The following is a 20,936-nucleotide window of genomic DNA, read 5'->3' on the forward strand; positions in this document are numbered from 1 at the left end:
ACCATTTTGAGTAAATTCTTGAGAAATTTTCAGCATGTTGTTAATGTAAAAAAAAAAACAACAAAACAAAGAAAACAAACAGGTTTTGAACATGGCTTGCTAAATTTCAGCTGCTGATCAAAATCCCCTTGGATATCTTGTCAGGCACAGCTTGGAGGGACAGAAACAATCACATGTGGATGTGGCACCTTCAAGCAGTAAATTGGCATCATCATCCATTGGTAGTTAGGGAAGAGTCAAACAATTTGACTTAGGTCTGATAATGAAATGCCCAAAAGATAGGGACACAGGGATCTGCCATGGTTTTATGCTTTATATTCAGGAACAGTCTCTGCTTTCTAATTTCTTAATACATGCAACCTTCTTCTTGCCTGAAAAGTCATGCATTAAAACTGTCCAAAGTGTCAAAAAAAAACCCACCAAAAACCAAACAACAACAAAAAAAACAACAACCTTTCAGTGTTTCCTTAGATGGGAACAGTATTATTATTGTGCCTTTCAGTTTGCTGTCTTTGTTTTCTGCCTGCAGCTGAATGAATTTTGCTTTTCATTTCTGTTTTTGGAAGCACTGCTTTTCTGCAGGGTGCAGAGATCACGTGTTTCTATGTGCATAAGATGCTGGACTTGATTTGTAAATGGAAATACAAGCTTGTCTCAGGCACAGGAGACATCTTATTTTGAAGGTTAAAATAGAGGTTGAAAACCAACAACTAAGCCCTGAACTGAGTTTTCACAATTGTAACAGACCTTTCTTTTGCCACCCCATTAAAAATATGGAAGAGTTGAGAGTAAATGATGCATGGCCCATTCCATATATTTTTCCTTTCCTAATGAGACAGCCGTGATCCAAATCCGAGGACCTTTGTTCATATGCTGGCTCTTTGTTTTTTTATTGTTAATGCTTCTTGCAGATTAGTTCACTTACTCTTTCTGGTTGCAATGAAAACCATTTATTGAAATCTTTAAATGTTACTGAAATAGTTCAGCAGTATTAGCACAGCTGGGTTTCTGTTTTATAAAAGCACAAAATAAAGTGAGGAATAGTCATCCTTTAATACACAAAACCACATTATATGTCTTCATAAAAGCTTTATTGTGCTCTCTGGACCTTAAAAACAGCTCAAATCTCTTTTGTGAGATAAATATTAAAGAAAATGCTGTCATCACCAGAATGTAGTCCAAACATAGCAGCAAAGGAGTTTAGCAGCCTGTATTTATGCAACCTAAAGTACCTGTTGAAGCCCAGCTTTAGTTTGAAGAAACCAAAGAAGTGAGGGTGGGTGGATCAGGCTATATGATCAATAAAATTGATGTTCTGACCAAACTACTGTGGAGGTCTGAGATGAAGCCTGAGTGCTAACACTACCACACTTGTTTTTGTGGACACCTGTGCTGTCTTGAAAGCATTATGTTGATTGTTACCAGCATTAATAATGGTACTGTTAATCTAGGACATTAATAATGGTAATATTAATCTAGGACAATCTCAGGTGTGCTTGAAAAACTTGGAATTAGGAGAGGTTTGTTCTTCACCCTCTGCAACACTTTGATCACGTCTGAGCTTCAGAGAGTTGACAGTTACACCAACAAAGCTCTGGAAGACAAGCAAGAAAATGTTTGGAAGATGAGTCTGTGGTCTGTGTGATGTATCTACAGAACCTCACTGAGGTGAATGAAAGCAAGGTGTGCTGTTCCTTGCTCCAGCCTTGCTTGCTAGCATAGCTATGCTGAGTAATGGACATAGCAATTATACTCCTGGGTGAAGGTTTGGCCTCATCAATCTGAAGTTTTGCCAGCTTCTGAGTCAAATCAATACAAGACAAATTTTACAGCTGAATGCTACTCATCACAGCATGAGGTGAATGCTCTTCTGGTGCCTCTGCTGACTGCTTGGTCTCACTGAAGCTTAATATCCTTAATATCTGCTTGAGTGTTGCTTCAATTCCTTGTGAAGAGGATCTGTATTGGTGGCAGCTGACTTCTCATGTAGCACCTTTTATTTTATACATGACAATGATTAGATATTATTAAATTTTTGAGCAAGAGGCTATATTGTGTAGAAAACAACTTCTGTACAGTGTGTTAGGGGCAGAACTATTTGTAGACATGCATCACTTAAAATGTGTTAAATGGTGTGCTGCTGGAAAGGACTTGTTCTACACAGGAATAGCACCTTCAGAATTTTGTCATCTGGTATAAATCTTAATTGAGATTAACAATAACTGCTAATTAACATTTTGGAAACTTGTATTAAACCGAAAGGGTTTTTATATATGATGTTAGTGGCGTCTCTAGCTTTCCCTGAGAAAAAGTTGCAGGGCATTAAAGTGAATAGCAGTTAAAAGAGAAGTGTGAAGAGCAAATATTGGTTTAGTTCAATAAACATGAATTAAATTTCAAGACAGACCCTTACTTTCACCCTTTTTTTTTCTCACCAATCCTTTTTATCTCCCACTGCTTCCTAGTAAGTGCTGCACTTTCATTATAAACTTATTGTTTTGTTTTTCAATTGACAGAGAGCAAATTCAGTTGTCCTGTTATAAATTTCAGCATTACTTGAACACTAACTTGTTACAAGATCTTCAAGATCTTAATAGTTCATAAAACATTCATAAATGTTTAATTTTGGTAATCTTTTTTCTTAAAAAGACAGCAACTGAAAGGTGTTATTGGTGAGCCAGTTTTCACATAATTTGTAGCTTTGTAAAACTATTAATTACATTGCCCTTAATGTCTTCAGGTTATTTTGGCAAACAAGGAAAATAAGTTGACTTTAAAAGTCAACATCTATTTGATGTGGGATGATAAAGTTATTTTTTTTGAGAAGTAATTTTATTGTCAAATTCTTGAGCTTTATAAAAGATTATTGCAGTACCAAATTACAGCTTTCAGAGAAGTACACAGTGTTATTCTGGAAAATAACAAAATAAAACCCCAAGGAATCTAGAATGAGTTACTATGAAAATCTTCCTTTCTTTGGACTCTGTCATGCTAAGCTGAGAGTGCTTTGTTGTGGATACATAGCTATTTCAGTTTTCTTGGGCTGGGGGAAGGAAGGCTCCAAAGCACACTGAATTATTTATGCCTGTCTCTGTTTTCTTAAGAGTGTGGCTTGAGCCTCTGACACTCATGTTCATGAGGTGGAGGATGGGATACTGGAGTCTCTATTCCATGTGTTAATCTCTCTTCCAGCATTATTTGTCTGTTCATTCTTTGTAAGTGAAAAATGACATCTAAATGAAGTTTCCATTAGATTGTCACAACCTCTATGTACAGATTTAATAGCGATTTTATTCTTTGTTGAGCACTTTAAATTTCTGATCGTGGATAGATATTTATTCTAATGGTACAAGTTATTCTAACTGGAATTTGTGAGCTTTTTTAATATGTGGCAGCATCTGTAAGATACTCATGCTGTGAAACGGATTACATGCTGTGAAACAGAAAATACCCCAGAGTAAAATGTTTCAGGTTTTGATATTTTCAAACCTGAAAGTTGGTGGTTTATGTTTATCAAGATTTATGGGTTAGTTATGCTAGGCATTAACACACCCCTGTTCACCCTATTTCAGGAGCATAGTGATGTTCAGACATGTTTATAAAGCCCTGATAATTGTTGTACCTCTTGTTTTCCATTGTGACACCTGGAGCCAGACATTTGTCCAGAGAAGAGCAATGAAGCTGTGAAGAGTGAGTCCCACGAGGGGCAGCTGAGGGAGCTGTGGGTGTCCAGCCTGGAGAAAAGGAGGCTCAGGGGAGGCCTTATTGCCCTCTACAACTGCCTGAGAGGAGGCTGTAGCTGGCTGGGGATCATCCTGTTCTCCAGGCAACCAGTGACGGGGAAGAGGACATGGTCTTCACCAGGGGAGGCTCATGTTGGAGATCAGGAGGAATTTCTTCCTGAAAGGCTTGTTAAGCATTGGAACAGGCTGCCCAGAGAGGTGATGGGATCACCATCCCTGGAGGTGTTTGAAAAAACCCTGGATATGGCACTTAGTGCCATGATTTAGTTGACATGGTGGTGTTTGCTCAGAGGTTGGACTCGATGATCATGGAGGTATTTTCCAACCGTTTTTATTCTATGACTGCCCAATGGTTGTTACTCCTTTCTGCATTAAAATACTTAGGAACTCAGTACTGTCTGTTTTACTACTGACAGCAGTGGTGATATATTCATACAATTAATTTGGCTTGTCAGGTGTTAAATGGGACTTATCACAATGAGAAAAGATCTGAATAAAGGAACTTGTTAAGAAAGTCTTCTTTATAGCGTCAGAACACAGGAGACGGGGAAAAAAATATGACCAGGTGGAATATCACATCCCTGCTGTAGCATGTTTTTGTCAAATAAAAAGATAGCAAGTGGAGTATATGAGGTTGTGGCTGCTGCTTAGAACTCTTTTTTCAACCTTTGTGGCTGCAATGATTTGAGGTCGACCAAGCATGATGCCTGTTAACACCCTGCAACTGCAGCAGTTATTGCATAGTGGCACAGAATAATGTACAGCTCGTTGTCTATTTCCGGGGCTTCCATATGCAGAGTGATGCTGGATGTAGCTCACAATGATCTGTACAATCCCCCTCTGAACTTGCCTGTCTATGAGTACAATGCTTTGCAGTGGAGACATATGGTGTAGGTTTACCTCTGTCTACACCAGAATCTAGGTCTGCTGAGAAAATCAGGCCACTATGCTTAACATGCTCTGTGGTAAAGAACAGTGTGAATGGGCAGCAAACTGTTTGAGATCTATTTGCAGTCATTCCCTGTGTTTTCTAAGGTTTTCAGGATTACCTTTCACTGGAGGAGCAAACTCTGTGAAAAAAAATATAGGAATTATAACAGTAGGTGGTTTTATAAGTCAGGCTGATTTATCAGAGGTACTATGAAGAAGTGTTCTTTTCGTCCTGTGGGTGAAAGATGTTTTTTCAGTATTGAGCTGTGTAAGAGGGCAGAGCGGTGGCAAATATGTGAAAATGAGCATGAGGAGAACCTGAAGCTGAATAAAGAAAAGAAGAACACAAAGCAGGCAAGTAGAAATCTCCTGCTTAGATAGGTGGCTGCTAACAGACTGTTTTAAGTATGTGATGGAGGAAGATAAAGTACAGTAGAGTTCGGAACAAGCAGAGGTTGTGGGTATATCTGAGAAATGGCCATCCTGTCATATTCAAAATGTACCAAATGAGGTTCAGGGAGAAAGTGCTGCCTAGCAAACTGAGCAGATTTCAACTGCAGTAGACTGCTCAATGGCTTCCTTCTCTAAAATGTCATCTGGGATCCTAGTGCAAACTCCTCCATTGACAGTCATGTTTTCAGGATAAGGTTAAAGCATTTGACATAGTGTTTGACTGTTACTTGCCTGTATGAAATACACTGTGTTGAAATGACCTCTAGTTACTGGGCAGCTTGCTCATACTTATGAAATATACTGTGTGTTGAAGGGAACTCCAGTTATAGAGGAGCTTAGTCATACTTTCATGCTTAAGAAGCATTATCAAAATGGCAAGTTTGTTTTTGGTTCAGTAACTGTTGGTATATTTAAGGAAAAAAAATCCCACAATACACTTACTCACTTTCATACTTTAAAAAGCATTACAAAAATGGCAGTTTGTTTTAGGTTCAGTAACTGTTGGTATATTTAAGAGGGGAAAAAAAAAAATCACACATATAATTGAGACTATTCCTTTCAGTGAGGTTCCAGAATTCTACAGGCATTAGATACCTGCAAGCTTTTAATTATTTTCCCTATCTACTCAGACTGTAGGTATGTAAATGTCTGCCTTGCATACCTTCATATTTGTTCAGTAACAGAATGCTGAAATATTTCATGTATTTTTAAGCTCATCTGCTAATAGGTTTAGGTATTAATTTAATAAAAATTAGTATTGTATATAATTTTTATCTTGCTAGGCTCTTGGATGCCTAATATTTTTCAGCTGTGTCATGTATTTCAAATAAATCTGCTTAGTTAGTGTTTGGAATAAAGGAAATACTTCTTTTGAATAGGGAGATCCTCACTAAATCTGTAAGTTGTTCAAGATTTTGGCTCATTTGGCAACGTATCAGAATACAAATTTGGTGCTCTAAAAGATGAGTTACCTTAAGGCAGATGGGACCTCTGAGAGTGCTGGAAAGCAGTTTCATTGACATCACCAACACTGCAATACTCAGAGTAATTCATAACAAAGTACTGAATGGTTTCATTAGTGATGAAGGTTGGGCAACACTACAAACACTCTGGGTTCCAGTTAAACCACAAGTGCTCTGAGGACTTGCAGGTGATGAGTGGCAACTGAAGTGAGGCTTTTTATATTGTCTGTGTGCAGGACACTCCTGTAGAAACTGAAGTGTCCCAGATTTAGAGGCACAATAGGCAGGTCTGCAGCCCAGCATCCTCTGACAGATGTGTTTTATCAGCTCAAGTAATTCCAGCTCAGAGTAGCTTGTCCTTTCCCACTGGTCAAAACTGCTTATGAAAAGGGATTTGTTTGTTTCCTAATGCATTTTCAGCTCAAGTGGATGAATATACTTTTACCTAAATTGAAAGATTGTATGAGTTCCGTGGACAATTCATTGCCTTGCATTGTGTTGGTAGAGGGCACTTCTAACATGGAACTACTTGACCTTTTTTTGCAAGGTTGAGCATCTGTGTGACCTGTTCATAGTCCACAGGAAAACAATTACCATTTTATGGATTACAGTCTTTATAAAAAAGGAATTCTTCCTCTGTTTTATTATCTGCTGTTCTGTGAGAAGTATGTATTCAAATGGCACTGCTTAAAAAAAAAGGAGAAAAAGAGAAAGCCAAATTTGAATGGTTTGAAGCATGTGGAAGCTAATGGTAAAAAAGCAGCTTTGCACACTTCCCCATGCCCAGCATTGTCTTGCAGATGAATATGAGGGGGAAAATCATGTGCTGGTTGTTTCCAAGGAGTGCAAATATGTGCAAGTATTTTACTTTGTCAGGATATTGTAGAAGACAAAGAGAAACATGTTTGTTTATTTGGAGGCTGTGTTTCCATTGCTGTGATAAGAACTATGAAGAAAACGTAGACATCTGCCTTGAGTGCTTTTTAAACAAGTGATAAACACCCCACGTTTTTCTTTTGTAGCCATATGTGCCAGAAGTTTTCCTGAATGGTGGAAAAAAATGTCAGATATGGCAATATACACAAGATGAGCTACAGTAGTGTAATAGATCTGAAACAGTTTATATTTTTTGTTAATATATTGTCATTGCAAACACAAAATTATCCTATAAACATTTCACATTAGCCTACCTAAACAAATAAACAGCAATCAATTAACTTCAGGTAAGAGCAGCAATGCAGACAAACCACAGAGAAAATAAAGTGCAATTAGTGCTTCAGTCTCTCTCCCATCTGAGTAGATAAACTGACTGACAGTTTTTGATGTAATTGTGCTGTATCTTTGTTCTGTTTCCAGTTACACTGTTGTCCTCTTTTAGGAATCCCTCAAACATGTTTTATCTTTCCTTTTTAAAAATATTAAAGTGCATGCGAGCAGAGGGAGTAAATTATTTAAAGTTATTCCATGTTTCTGCACTTGTCTGAGTCAGCAGAATATATCTAGGTCATATGTTCCCAAGGAGCTCCAGTGCAGAGTATCTTCTTCCAGTGGGGACTAAGCAGACTCATCAAGGCACAGTTCTCTTGCCTTTTTTCCTATTTATGCCTTCACAAAGCTTGGGTGAAAAATGATGCTAATTATTATATTTTTAAAATTTAATTCAGATAAGCTTCCTTTGGCTGACCTGTTCTTCCCTTATCATTGGACAATCAACTGACAGAGAGAGTGCATTCCATCTTATCTACAGTTAGTACCAGTAGACTGAATGATTCTCTAATGTATGCAGTTATGAATAAAAAAGCCACTAGTTTTATTTGTTTATGCTTTCTTTCATTTCTAGGATGGCTGCAGCTCCTCCAAGTTACTGTTTTGTAGCCTTCCCCCCGTGTTCTAAAGATGGGCTGGTGGTATTTGGGAAGAACTCTGCACGGCCCAGGGATGAAGTACAGGAGGTGGTCTACTTTGCTGCTGCAGAGCATGATCCAGGAAGCAAAGTTGAGGTAAGGGTGAATTGTTGCATTCAAACTGTGAGAAATCACTGTTATTGGAAGAAATGAATACTGTCTTGTTTTCCCATCAGATTGTGGAGTCCTTGCTCCCTTCACTCAAATCTCTTGAGTAGAAAAACACAAGATTTCTTTAAAAAGTCTGAAATTGAAACTCACAATGTAACTTTTTAAATTGGGAAAAATCCATGGCCTATACTTTTTCTGGCAGACAGGCAAGACTGTTCACATCTCAGATTCCCGTGCCATATAATTGAGTGATTTACTTTTAAGGGAAAAGTATTCTGGCTAAGTGGAACTAGAACTCCTATTTTTTGAGTTAGTCATGTGCTAAATGAATTATTCTCATTCGTGATTGTTTTTTGGCAATAATGGGGCCTAGCTATGCTACACAGGTTAAAAACAGGTAGCCAGAAATCTGGAACTTGAGGAACTTGTGCTCTAATAAGGGGATGTGAGAGGAGGAAAATGAGAGTGCACAAGTTTTGTAGGCCAGACTTGACTCTTGTATATGCCATTGGCTCTGTTGGCATGTTCTGCAGCTGGGCACCTGCATCATGGTCGATTTTTGCCATGGATGCAGGTTGAAAGGGACCCTGCTGGAGGTTATTGTAATAGTAGTCTGTTACTGCAGCCTTGTTTTAATGACAGGAGAAGTGAAAGGATAAGAAGATGTGGAAGAGTGCAGCAAAGGGACAAATGAACAAGAAGACAGGAACAGGGGGAAGTGTAAAGTGAAGGTGGAATGAAGAGACTGAGGCACCAGAAGGAAAGTCAAGGATCTGTGCAGGCACTTTATCAGAGGAGACAGCCTGATGTGGCACTGCCAGGAGCTTTTAGAGTCCCAGGTTCTTGCTCTGTCTGGCAGCTGGGAAAGCAGAATCTGTGAGGTTCCCTGCATTCAGCTTCCTCCTACCCCTGGCTGTGCAGAAGGTGAAGTACAGAAGGTGTTCTGCACCAGGCTGATGTCTGTCATCAAAACACATTCTTTATGGATCTAGTTGCACTTACCCAGAAAGCCAGTGCCAATTTTAGTGCTGTTTTTCAAAGGGGATGACTTCCAGATTTCAGAGATTTGGTGCTCTTCTTTCTAGCAGTTAATGTTCTCTTAATTCTTTTTGCTGCCAACATCTAGTACAACTTATGCATACTACATGCCACTTACGCAAGGCAGGATACAGTCATTCCCTATGGCTTTGTAAAATTTATTATCACACCTCAGTTTGTTTAATTTTGGAAAGAAATCCCCTCCTCCAGGAGCACTATGTACAGTTAAGTGCTGTAGCACCTTGTAGACATGTGCTGGCATATGTAACACAAGCATGACAATAAGAAAAGAAGAAAGCTTCAGAGCAGTTTGTTTTCTCTTCATAGAACAGGAAATGAAAAAAACACCAACCTTCTGTTATTGGGGAAGAAGAACTTTGGAAAGCTTCTTTGTTTTGTACCCTTAATGGAGAACTTACTGTAAGAGTTCTTGATTCTTTTGGTCTCTTTGCTCCATATCTTACTCCTTGATAAGATTGTTATAATTTGCTGAAACATATAATTAAGCCATATATAATCTATTATGATTTGTCTTTCACACCATAATTAACTTGTTTAGTGCCTTTTTTAGAATTCAGTCATGAACTCAACTCTTTTGCCAGACCTTTTAGAAGTGGGAAGCATAATTCCTTTTCATAGCACAACACAGTTTGTAGATTTAGTCTGCCAACAAGGATCTGCAAGCATTCTCTTTAAATGCTGATTTTTTTTTTTTTTTAATCAAGGTAAAGTTTGTTGCAGTGTGGTGAAGATGCGCTTTTGGATGACAGACTGGAGTAGGCCACTTTTTTTCCTAAAGTAGGGACTTAAGTCCTAATTAATGGATACTTTGGCTTCTGGTGGTCTATGCTACTACGTAATTCTTCACTAGCTAACCTGAAGTTTTTCAGGTAAAGTTGTGTACAGCAACATACAGGCTCTGGATGTTTGCCAAAATTCTTCCTGTTTCTTCCTAGCACAGGATAAAAACATAATTTTCTCTGAGAGTGCAAGTAATTGCTTATCACTGCCTCTTCATCACATTCAGCTCTAAGTATTGTTAATGTGTTTTTCTTTTTTTTTTTACTCATGCATATTTCGAGTAGAGTAAGCTGGTTAAAACACAGAACTGATTTTAATTGCTTTGCTAGGTCTAAGGTAGCTGTCTGGTAGCTTTGCACAGTCGTTGTGTATTGGTAGAGAGTGGTGCCTCAAAGACAAGAAAGGCTTTAAGGAAAGGCTTGAATCCAGCTGCTTCCCTTGTTAAGTACCAGGCATGCAGCACTGTCTATCTCTTAAGCAAACTTGTCAGAGGTAATTAACTGATGGGGGGAGTGGAGAGGAGTGTCAAAGCTTCTCCATGTAGCTGTGACATACTCAGGGTTAATACTTTGTTCTTTAAAACCCGAGAAAGCTGCCAAGACTTCAAGACTTCAGTTATTGTTGGTGTAGGTTTTCTTTTTAACTTCAGCTTTCCTTCCCTTGCACTTTGTAAAATTAACTAAACAGCTCTGAGAAACTAAATGTATGATATTTACAAATGGAAAAATGTGGTTGATCAATTTCGTGCTACAGTTTTTCTAAGTCAGTAATCCTTTGTGCCTCTGACTAGATTTTTCTTCTCATCTATCCTAATGTTCGGGTTTCTTTTTAACAAATGAACACCTTTTCTCCCCATTACATATTGTATATTTGCTTTGGTTTCTTTACCTTCAATGGACAATGATAGTGGACTTGGTTTTCATTATGTTCTATTTTTTGCACAACTTTTGGTTCACTGTGTGTCAAATTGTGATTACCTGTTTGTGGCTGCCACTCGTGGTCTGAATTTGTGTTAAGAGGTGATAATGACACGGGTTGTTCTACAGAACTCTGTCAGGGAGCCTGTATCCTGTTTATTTCCTATTTCTGTTCTGTGCCGCTCCCGTTTGCAACCGTGATAATGCACAGTGTAACCAAAAGTGGCTCACAGTAATTCAGTGAGATTGTTGCCATAAAGGAATCGGGCTGGCTGTGCTGTACAGCTCTCAGTTACTTTTTGGCAGGGTCTCAGGGGAACTCAGTGAATACTGCAAAGTCATTTTCAGCCTGATCTTTGTGGCTCAATCTACCAGACAAGTAACCCTGCAGCTAGCTCATCAGCATAATTCCTTCCCTCCACGTCAGCAGGTTCCCAAGACCCTGAACAATGGGGCTTTTCATTAAAGGTCCCTTCTGTGTATGGGTGTGACAACTTTCTCAAAAGTTTGTTCTTCCCTTGCATTGCAATTCTGCAGAGGCAGATGCTGATCAGCCCTCTTCCTTGTTGTAGTGATCCTCCTACTGAATTTGTGTGAGCAGGTGTAGCATTGCTCCCCGAAGCATAAATAAGGTCCTTTTTTGAATTCCTCTACTAAAAGGGTGTTCTATTTTTTTTTCCCAGATGTGGCTTTTAAGAATTTGTCATGTTAGTGAGAATTAAGATGCAAGCTTCTCTGTCTTGTTTTTACAGTAGATTTTACTTACTAGATTTCTTTATTCTCTATGAACCTGCTGTGATTTTCCTTCTGCTGAGGAAGTCTTGGCTGAATGACATTTTTGTGGATGAACTTCCCATGTAGACTTTTTTTTTCCTTCAAGATCCACCTTCCTTCCCTCTAATTTGACCTTATATTCATGATTTCAAAATAGTCATGGTTTATTGTTTCACTATAGAGATGTAAAAGCTCTTTTACCTTAACAGCATATACTTCTTATGGAGGAATGGAAAGGGAAAAGTAAAAAGAGTAGACTAGCAAAGAAGTCTATAAAACTGTGGAATATTCAAAATTTTTATAGTATGTTGGTATTAAACACAGATCCAGGCTAAAAGCCAGCTCTCTGTGAGGTAGGAGGAATTTTTTTGTTCTCTAAAACATCATGACATAGTTATGCCTTAGTTATTCTTGATTTTTTCTGTACATTGGTCTGAGGACTTCAGAGATGAAAACTCACCTAAAGGAAACTGATGGGTTGCTGCCTGTTGCAAGACAGTGTAAAGCTTGGAAAGCAGACTTTGACTGTATTAAAGTTGGCTTTGTATCACCTGGTGATCTTAATCCTGGTTTTTGTAACATAATCAGCAGGCAGCACACCAGTGCTGCAGTTCAGATCTGGGGTGCTTTGGTTCCCCTTTTTGCCAGGTATTTGGGTTATCTGCACTGTGTCATGGGCAAGGTGTTCAGAATCTGGTAACAGAAGTCAGCAGCAGGATCTACTGAGAATTTGTTCTTTGGGAAGCCTCCAGATCAGACTGGCAGTGCTAACTCGCAGTCACATTGCTGCAGGTGTGGATGTAAACCTGGGCACCCCCAGTGACACTTCCATGGGAAAGTGGTGCCTGGCAGGAAAGCTCAGTGAAACACAGCAGTGTTTGTGCCTATGATGGAGCATTTTGCTTACTCTGTGTAGACAAATGGGGTTTTAGGCTGAAGATTTGCAGCTCAGAGGTGGTTTAGGAAGCTGCATTCCTGCCCCTCTGCTGGGACAGGGCTGGCTGGTTGGCAGCAGAGCTCCTGCTGGCACAGACTGGTGCCCTTGCCCAGGCCACCTCGCTGGAGCTCACCCTGAGACTCCACCCAGGGGTCACGGAGAGGCACCAGGCAGACAGCTGAGAAAAGAAACTGGTTGCAGCCTTCAGCTGTCTATTGCTTGCCTAAGGTGAGCATTTTCTCTCTTCTGCTCCATTGCAGGCCACTGGCCTTTACACTCATGTGTTTGATTTTGCTTCGTGGCACAGTTCACAACCCAGCAGCAATTCAGAGGCAGAAGCCAAAATCTCTTGGATGTTTCTGCCCTCTCAAAGCCTGTTTTCACTGTAGGAATGCTACTTAATTGTTCTCTTCTGCCACCAGAGCAAAACTGGCTAGCTTGAGCTATTCGTTTTTGTTCTTAATCTTTGTAACTCTCCTTTTTAATTGTTGCAGACAGGAAGAAGAGAGGGCATTATGTGGGGCAAAAATCTGCTAACTCTTCCACCTTGACCCAAACAATTTAATTGTGTCAAAACATGAGTGAGCAAGTATTTCAAATGCCTAGGCTATCCAAGAGTTCCAAGGATATCTCCGCGACGGGCTCCTTGTGGCTTATTTGAAATCTGTTTCTTAGTGTTTTAAAACATTAAATTAATAGGCTTCATCCACATTTCAGTTTGCTTTTGCTTATCACCCAGGACACTGCTAAGTTTTTATCTTGGAAAACAAGAGGTGAATTCTGGACTGCTAAATCTACTCTGACATATAGTGTCTCCAGAGTGTTCTCAGCCGTGGGTGACTTGCTGCACTCTGTATTATATTTGATTTGTTTAAAGATACTTAAATTTCATTTTGTGGTGCACTTTTCCATACAGTGGCTCACATGCCTGAGGCTCTTTAGTGGCTTCATAGAGCAGGTTAGAGTCAGTCAGAGGGTGCAGATAGTTTTGCTTTTTGTCAGGGGAACTGTTTAGCTTTTTCTAGCTTCTGTAATTTTTTTTTTTCTCCTAGAATAAAATCTGTCATGCTTGCACACTGCTAGAGATAAGATTCAAATGTTTTGGTTATTGGTTGCAATGAATACAAACAACTGGGAACAATATACAAATACAAAACATATGTAAAATGCACTTGGGTCTTAATAAAAAGTGAAAAAAACCTGTTCTTAATATGAAGAAAGAGACACTTTACTGTGGCAGAAAATGGCTTTTTTCTCTATTTGTACAATTAGTAAATGCTTTTATATCTGGCTACAATGTGAGGATACAAGGAGTATCCTTAGTGTGTGTTTCTGAGAGATGAGAATTGAGAATTTATCCTGCTGAATTCATCCTGCTGCTGGAGAGACTTCTGCTCCCTGATGTGGTTTGACCATGTGAGCACTAGAACTGGGGCTGACTACTAGAGAGGTACCCAGGCTGGATTTATCCTGGTGTGTGGCTGTCCCCTGCACTGTGGCACAAGTTCTGCTGCTGTAGGAGATATCATGGCCATGTTTAGTGGCTGTGGTAAAATCATCCAGGTGTCTTCCACTCTATACTATAGTTCTACTTGCTGTGTAAGCAAGCAGTGGTAATAGCATTGGCTAACCACCTCTTTTGTATTGTGCATACTACTTGCATGTTTCTCTTTCCAAGGAGAGTTTATTCCCACTTCTTTGAGCTCTGCTAAATTTGTTTCACTAAATAAGCAGCAGAAGAATTGTCTGTAAACATGTGCTAGGCACATCATTAGTAGATAGTCTGAAGGGCTTTCTTGAACAGCTCTGTTCTAGTTTCTCAGATTTCCACTTCACCATGGTGGGAAAGCCCAGGCAGCCCATGTCATCTGTGGAATCACCTGTCTGTACCTTTCCAGTCAGGCTGTCAGTGTCAATGTCTTGATGGCCAGGGGGCAGCAGGCTGTGAGACTGCCTCAGCACCCCTCTTTTGGAAAGGGTTAAAAAAGCAGCAGTGGTGCAACTTACTGAGTTGCTGCAATCATACAGATATTTCACCTATTTTCAGTTATGTGCTATGGTATGGTAGTGCTTAAAGCAGTGGAGCAAAGAGTTAATGCCAAGTTCAAGCTGGAATCTGATGGCAAGGAAGGTGTTTGGGGTGGGATCTCATTTGTATCTGGAGTCTTAATGCCCCTTTTCAAAGATCATTTCTTTCTAAAGCATTCCCTGACTATTGCCTTTGTTATCCAGGGCTGAAGCCTATGTGATTTCATTGATATTTCATAATGACCTGACTGACAGTGCTAGGAATTGGGCTTCTGCAGCCTTGGTACAGTAGAAACTGCACAATAGTTTCTTTTCATTAATGAAAGAAGAAATCTCTTGTGCTTATGACTGTCCTGTCTGGTTTTGGAATACCTCCAACTTATCTGCATGCCCTAGCTAGGCTGGCAGATACATTTATGCCTTGTGCTATTCTTAGAATTCCTTGGTAAGATTCTCCTCTTGATACTGTAAATGAAATAAAAGAAGTATCATTAGTTCCCAGCCTGTTCAATTCTCTTTAAAGTTGTTGGCTGAATCTCTTCTGTGTGAGGTCTTTCTTCTTCAGTTTTATATTTTCTAATGGGAATTTACTGTCACAGGGCAAGATGCTAGTTATGCCACTTTCAGGGCTTGAGTTCCAGAAAATCAATGGAGCCTGACACCACTCATTCTTAGCTTGTGCTCCCAAATTTGTCATTATTCTTCTAGTTTTAGCATTCATACTCAAAGAAAAATGTTAGTCCAGCTGAGGCTTGGCATTTCAGGAATTTTGAAGGCAGAGTTAGTGGCAAGCAGAATCACAGCAGTACCTGATGTCTGTTTTATTTGTCATTGCCTAGTTTGGCCCAGTGCTCAGTGGAACAGGCTGCTCTGCTGTTGTGCTGGAGGGATTTGCTAAATCTTGTGGGGTGCAGGAGTGGGGACAGGGATTTTGGAATTTTTGCATGCTTTTGAAATCCTGTCATCATCTGAGTTCTTGTTTCTAGAGATCTAGTGGCCAGTGAGGGTTTTTTTTGGTGGATAGTGTTGTCTTTCCCTCACTATTTCCTTCCTTTTGTGCTTTAGCTGTTGAAAGGATATGTCCTGCTTTCTGTGGAACAAGAAGCAGTGGTTTGCTGTGTTGCAAATCCAGTGTCTGGCTCTAGTTGACCTACCTGTACAACTTATGTGTCTTGGCTACAAGTGGATAGCCCAGTTCCTCTTGTTTCTTGGGAGAGGTTTTCTGATGTTATTTTAAGGAGGGGATGGTGAAGTTATGAAGTGAGAGCTTTATGTTTAAAATTAATAAACTGTTGTCACTTCTGGACCCTAGTTCTTTGAGAAGCTCATACCTATTATTATAAATATGAACCAAACTCCTGCCTTAATACATAAATCTCATTGAGTGCCTACTTTTATGCTTACTTGAGTAAATAATTTTAGTGGGAAGGTAAAATGTCATCAAGACTTATTCAGCAGTGTCAATAATCATGACAAATGAATAAGAATCAAGTCAATAGCAGTTTTACAAGACCTGTCAGCAATTGTCAGATTGAAATGGTTTTTCTGTTACTTAGGTCTTCTGACACAATTTATATAAATAAGCCAAGGCTTGAATATCATCTATGTACCTGAGTTATTGTATGGAAACTGAATATAGCATGAAAATATGCTCCATATTCACTGCTTTTTGAGTTGGGGGACAATAAAGAAGCAATATTGAAGGTGTCAGCTGTATTTTGAGGTGTGTAGTGCTGCCTATGGATGTTTTCTGGCCTCTGATTACATAGTTACCAAACAAACCCACCGTTTTTTTCCAGAATGCTCTGGTTTCATCAACCAGGAACAATTTCTTCCTTCCCTTTTCTCAACTGCTATCATTGACAATAAGATCTTTGCAATGAATAGCAGCTTTAGTAGTGCTTGCTTTTGGAATGAGACACCAAGTAATAAGTGATTGGTAGCAAGGATAGCCTTGCAAATATGTTTTGCAGCGCAAAGGCATTCAGCACTTTTTTAGCTTAACTATCACTTTTCAGAGTGTTATCATTTTTCCTTCTAAAAAATCAAAGAGTCAGTGTAAGCAAGCTTGTATAATGGGGCTATTCAGCCAGAAAATGCGATGCAAGTGTGGGTGTATGGAGTACTGAAGTCTCCTCCATGCTGTGTCTAGGTTTTTGCTGTAGGATTGAGAAGGTTCATGGATGGCTCTGCAGGATGGCTACAGGCAGCTGACCACCTATGACATGGAGGGGGCTGAAGCTGCAGACCTGGGGTCTGATTGCTGCTCTGATGTTGTCTGCACATGTAATCTTCCCCTGCTGCTCCAAGTCCCCCTTTGCAAGTCCAGCAAATCCACTTATTCTCTGTTCACACACGTGTCAAGTGCTTATCCAAACAGCACTGACCTGAAGCTCTGAAATGAAATTGTGTAGAATGTCAAAGATGAGATTTGTTTGTTGACACCTCAAAAGGAGAGGGGGGGTTTGATGATAAATGTCAGTTATGGCATAGTTTGGTTACACAATGAAGCAAAGAGTGAACTGTATAAAGAGTTCTAATTAGTCAGATCTTACTCTATAAGCAATTTGGTCAAACAGCCTGTCAAATATTTGGGATGTTCTCCTACAAATACAGCAGGTATTTGTCCGTGACAGGATCTTCTTGCCTAAGCCTGTCCTTAGACTGAAAGAGTTCACTGCCCCTCTGCTTTGTGGTGGTTTGTTTTTTGTCATGTTTAGTTTTGACCTATTTGCACGCATTACCTAATGAAGGTGGCAAGCTCATTTCTTGTATCCCTGTGGCATGGTCAAAGTGAAGGACTCTGAAAATCTCATTTCTGACCAAAGATAGTCTATTGCACATTTTAATTGCATGCTAGAGGAACTATTACTGTAAAAAATCATTGCTCAAGACTGCAGGCTGAAGATGATCATGCTGTATAATCCTTAAAGGCAGAAAGAAAGGCTAGGAAAAAAACAAAGCTTACTAAAGCTCTGATAATTTTGGACTGATTTATCTGGCTTTAGATTTTAATATTGGCACAGCCAGGCAAACAAGGCAAATAACTTTTAGTTCACAATTCCATTCTGATGATCCTGTTTACTTGGATATACCCGATCAGATACTCCTCTAAAAACCTGTTGCAGATTACTTTCTGTAAGGAAGGTGTAACAATAGGAACGTTGGCCTTAAGAGATGCCTCATAAATACAGAAATTTAGGTGTCTCAAAAGCAAATTCTGTAGAGTTTGATCACGTCAAGTTGATGAAAAACTTGATGTCAACTGAACAGTAAAATGTAAAGTCCATTTCTTTAGTTTGCACAAAACAATGATGGATCCAGCTCTCATCCATGCTGTCTCGGAAAGCAGTGCTTTTTTTGAAGGCCAGTAAATGTATTTGAAAGGTAAGATAATTTCTTTCTTCCTTGCAGTTGCTATGACCTCTCTGCAGCCTTCCTTTTTGTTTTGACTTTATCAGAGTACATTTGCAGACATCTAATTAAGGTAGACCATTTAAAATAGTAAAAACACCACTTTAAGCAACAGCAATATCCATGTTTTACTTCTGTGACTGTATATCAAAGTGAATCTTTCCAAGACTTGTGTTTTTTCCTCTTTCTACCAGTTGTCTCTTTGTTGGGGGCAGCTGCAGGGGAGGCAGCAAGGGAGAGGAGGAAGCCTTCTAATGTATTTTGTCCCATTTACCATTGCTACTTGATGTATGTATTAAAGTACTGGAGATGGTGCTCAGGGGATGTGGTAGAATAGTTTGAATTTGTTACTATGTACAGGTATGATCTGTGTTTTATTAATATGACAGTACAGTCTGTCTCCTGCTGCTTTCCACCGATTCTATCATTTGGGTCCTGCTTGTCTCTTGGAAACCTGCAAGCATCAGCACATGTCTTTTCCCAGGCTTATGCAGTATAAGGATGTGAAGGCTCAAACATGACGCTTAAATGTTTTAAAAAGTTCCTTGTTCATTCACAAAACATGGACCTTTTAAATTATGTGTGTCCTTTCTGTCTTGTGCTGCTTCAGTCACAGCAATAGATGAAGTGATTGTTTAACTTTCTCTCTCCCTGCTGTCTCTGCAGTGCACGTACATCGAGATTGAGCAGGTGCCCAAGACTCATGCTGTGGTGCTGAGCAGGCCCTCCTGGCTTTGGGGGGCAGAAATGGGAGCTAATGAGCACGGAGTGTGTGTAGCCAACGAAGCTGTCGTGACCAGAGAACCAGCTTCTGAGTCTGAAGCCTTGCTGGGCATGGATCTTGTCAGGTGGGTGTCCGGCTGAGCTGTGACCAGCCTTTCATCATCAGCCTTAGATGATGCTGGTACCAGGTAACAGCTTTGTGGTATTAGCAAAAGGAGATTTTAAAACAATATAACCAGGCTAGGAAGGGCTCCAGATACAGCTGAGTGAATACCTAAAACATTTGCAATCTGAATTTAGCTACCAAGAATGTGCCAATCTGTTACGGGTTCACTCAATATACCTTGTCTACCTACCCTACAGTCCAGCAGTGGCTATTCTGACAGGGTAAGAGATATGATTACATTGTTAGTAAGGAACTGCTAACTAATTTGTAATATCAGATTTCTGGTGTGCCCTTCATTCTCCCCCACTTTACAACAGCCTATTCTGGGCTAAAAAGCTTATTCTGGGCTTATAGCCAACTGTAGGCACAAACAAACTACTATGCCTTACTTCAGCCCATGCATTCCAATGCAAGCCATTGCCCTTATTCAAATGCTGGCACACAAACTCCTGAGAGTCTGTTCATTGACGGCTGTCTGCCCAAAAGGCTTGTGCTGCACTGTAAGCCCCAGCCTGCATGCTGATCTTGTGGTGAAGAGAATTTAAAGGAGGCTTGAGTGGGGGATGAAAGCTGAAAATGAAAGAAGAGAGAATATGCGAACTTAATACAAAGAGTAATGAAGCAAATGGACTCAATTCAAAGACCAAACAGGACAACAGCTGCATATCTAAGTAAATCAGTGTCTGACAAAATAGTCCTACTGGACATTGCTCTAGGATACATAATAAGCTGACTGAAGCAGTTACAGGTGAATTCTCATTTTTCTTGAGGAGTTGTGAAAAATGGGAGAGATTTCGGTTGACTGGAAAAAGTTAAATGTTGTGGCTATACCTAATATTGTTAAAAGGAGTTGCTGTAAACCAGCTTAACCCCAGTTCCTGAAAGGGAAAAACCTCAAATATCAAGGAGTTAATAAATGCACAGTAATAACTGGTAGTCAAGAAAAATCCCATCAAACCATTTTACTTTACTCCTGCAATGAGTTAAGATATGTTATAGATAAAAGGATAGGGAATAGACTTTTAAGAGGATGTTAAAACCTTCAAAGTTATTCTCATGAACAAGCTGGGAAATATGAGTTAGAAGAAATGGTTGTTAGGTGTATAGCTGCCTGAAATTGTAACTGTTCTCTAACATGTCTCTGCAGAAATAGTGTCTGCTTCCAGCTACCATAAATCAAGAGGAATATGGGCCAACTGAAGAGTATGCAGTGGAAACTGGAAATGTGGTCAGAGAGCTCTTAAAATCTGGCCACTGACAAAATCATGAGGGAATTTGGGTTAACTTTCTCTTTGGTGTTTTCTCTAAGCCCTGTATATACTAAAGGAATCTGTGGAGAAGCTGTACCTGAGAGAACTTAAGAATTTAGTTGCATCAAAAGAGGCTAAGTAGATGTTGTAGAGGGGTTGTTTAAGGAAGTATAGGACAACCTTTTGTGAAGAAAAGGACTTAGATGACTTTCTAAGCTCTTCTTTTATTTTTTTGTCCTACCACTGTCCTTTTGAAGCTTTACCAAAACATTGGTTTAAATCTCAAGTTCTACTTACTTCTTAATCAGTTATTACATTCTCAAAGGACAGTTTAACATTCAAATATAGATATTATCCAACAGCTCTAGATTTACCCACACCAGCAAATTAGGACATACCAAAGTAAGGAGGCACTGCCATAAACCACAAGTAATCATCACCTGTAGGTGCTACACTCCCTCTCTTTCTTCTTACCTGCAGAAGAAATTGCAGCTCAGATGCAGAGAGAGGTTGCTTCAGGCAAGGAGAACCATCTGCTGCTTGTTCCAGCCTAAGTGATTCTTCCTTTGATTGTGATGACTTGGCCAGTTGAATTAAGTGTGTCTATTCCATGTCACCTCATAGAATAGAGATTGATCCATCAAGTACAAAATCGATCTCTGGGCTGCAGTGAAGCAGCTGGAACCAGCTCTGCCTCTTTGCTGGAGTATCACAGCATGTCAGAACACTTGAATGATTCTTAAGAAACTAATAAAGTTTGTGTGATGGACTGCAGGGTTAGAAGT

The 20,936-nt window shown here is 39.6% G+C and overlaps 1 protein-coding gene across 2 annotated transcripts in view; it reads left to right on the forward strand.

The window, feature by feature from the left end:
* The window catches only part of SCRN1 (secernin 1), a 38,456-nt gene that overhangs the window by 3,121 nt on the left and 14,399 nt on the right, over positions 1-20,936 (forward strand). Inside the window, exons 1-3 of one of the 2 annotated variants that reach the window (XM_021538177.3) lie at positions 7,159-7,834; positions 7,929-8,088; positions 18,679-18,860. In XM_021538177.3, coding sequence (XP_021393852.1) covers positions 7,930-8,088; positions 18,679-18,860 — 341 coding nt within the window. In that variant the 5' untranslated portion in view covers positions 7,159-7,834; position 7,929. Of the gene's footprint in view, positions 1-7,158; positions 7,835-7,928; positions 8,089-18,678; positions 18,861-20,936 lie in introns of those variants that run through there. The other variant, XM_021538176.3, reaches the window with a different exon arrangement.

The sequence above is a fragment of the Lonchura striata genome, chromosome 1, assembly GCF_046129695.1.
Source record: "Lonchura striata isolate bLonStr1 chromosome 1, bLonStr1.mat, whole genome shotgun sequence".
NCBI classification, from domain to species: Eukaryota; Metazoa; Chordata; class Aves; order Passeriformes; family Estrildidae; genus Lonchura; species Lonchura striata.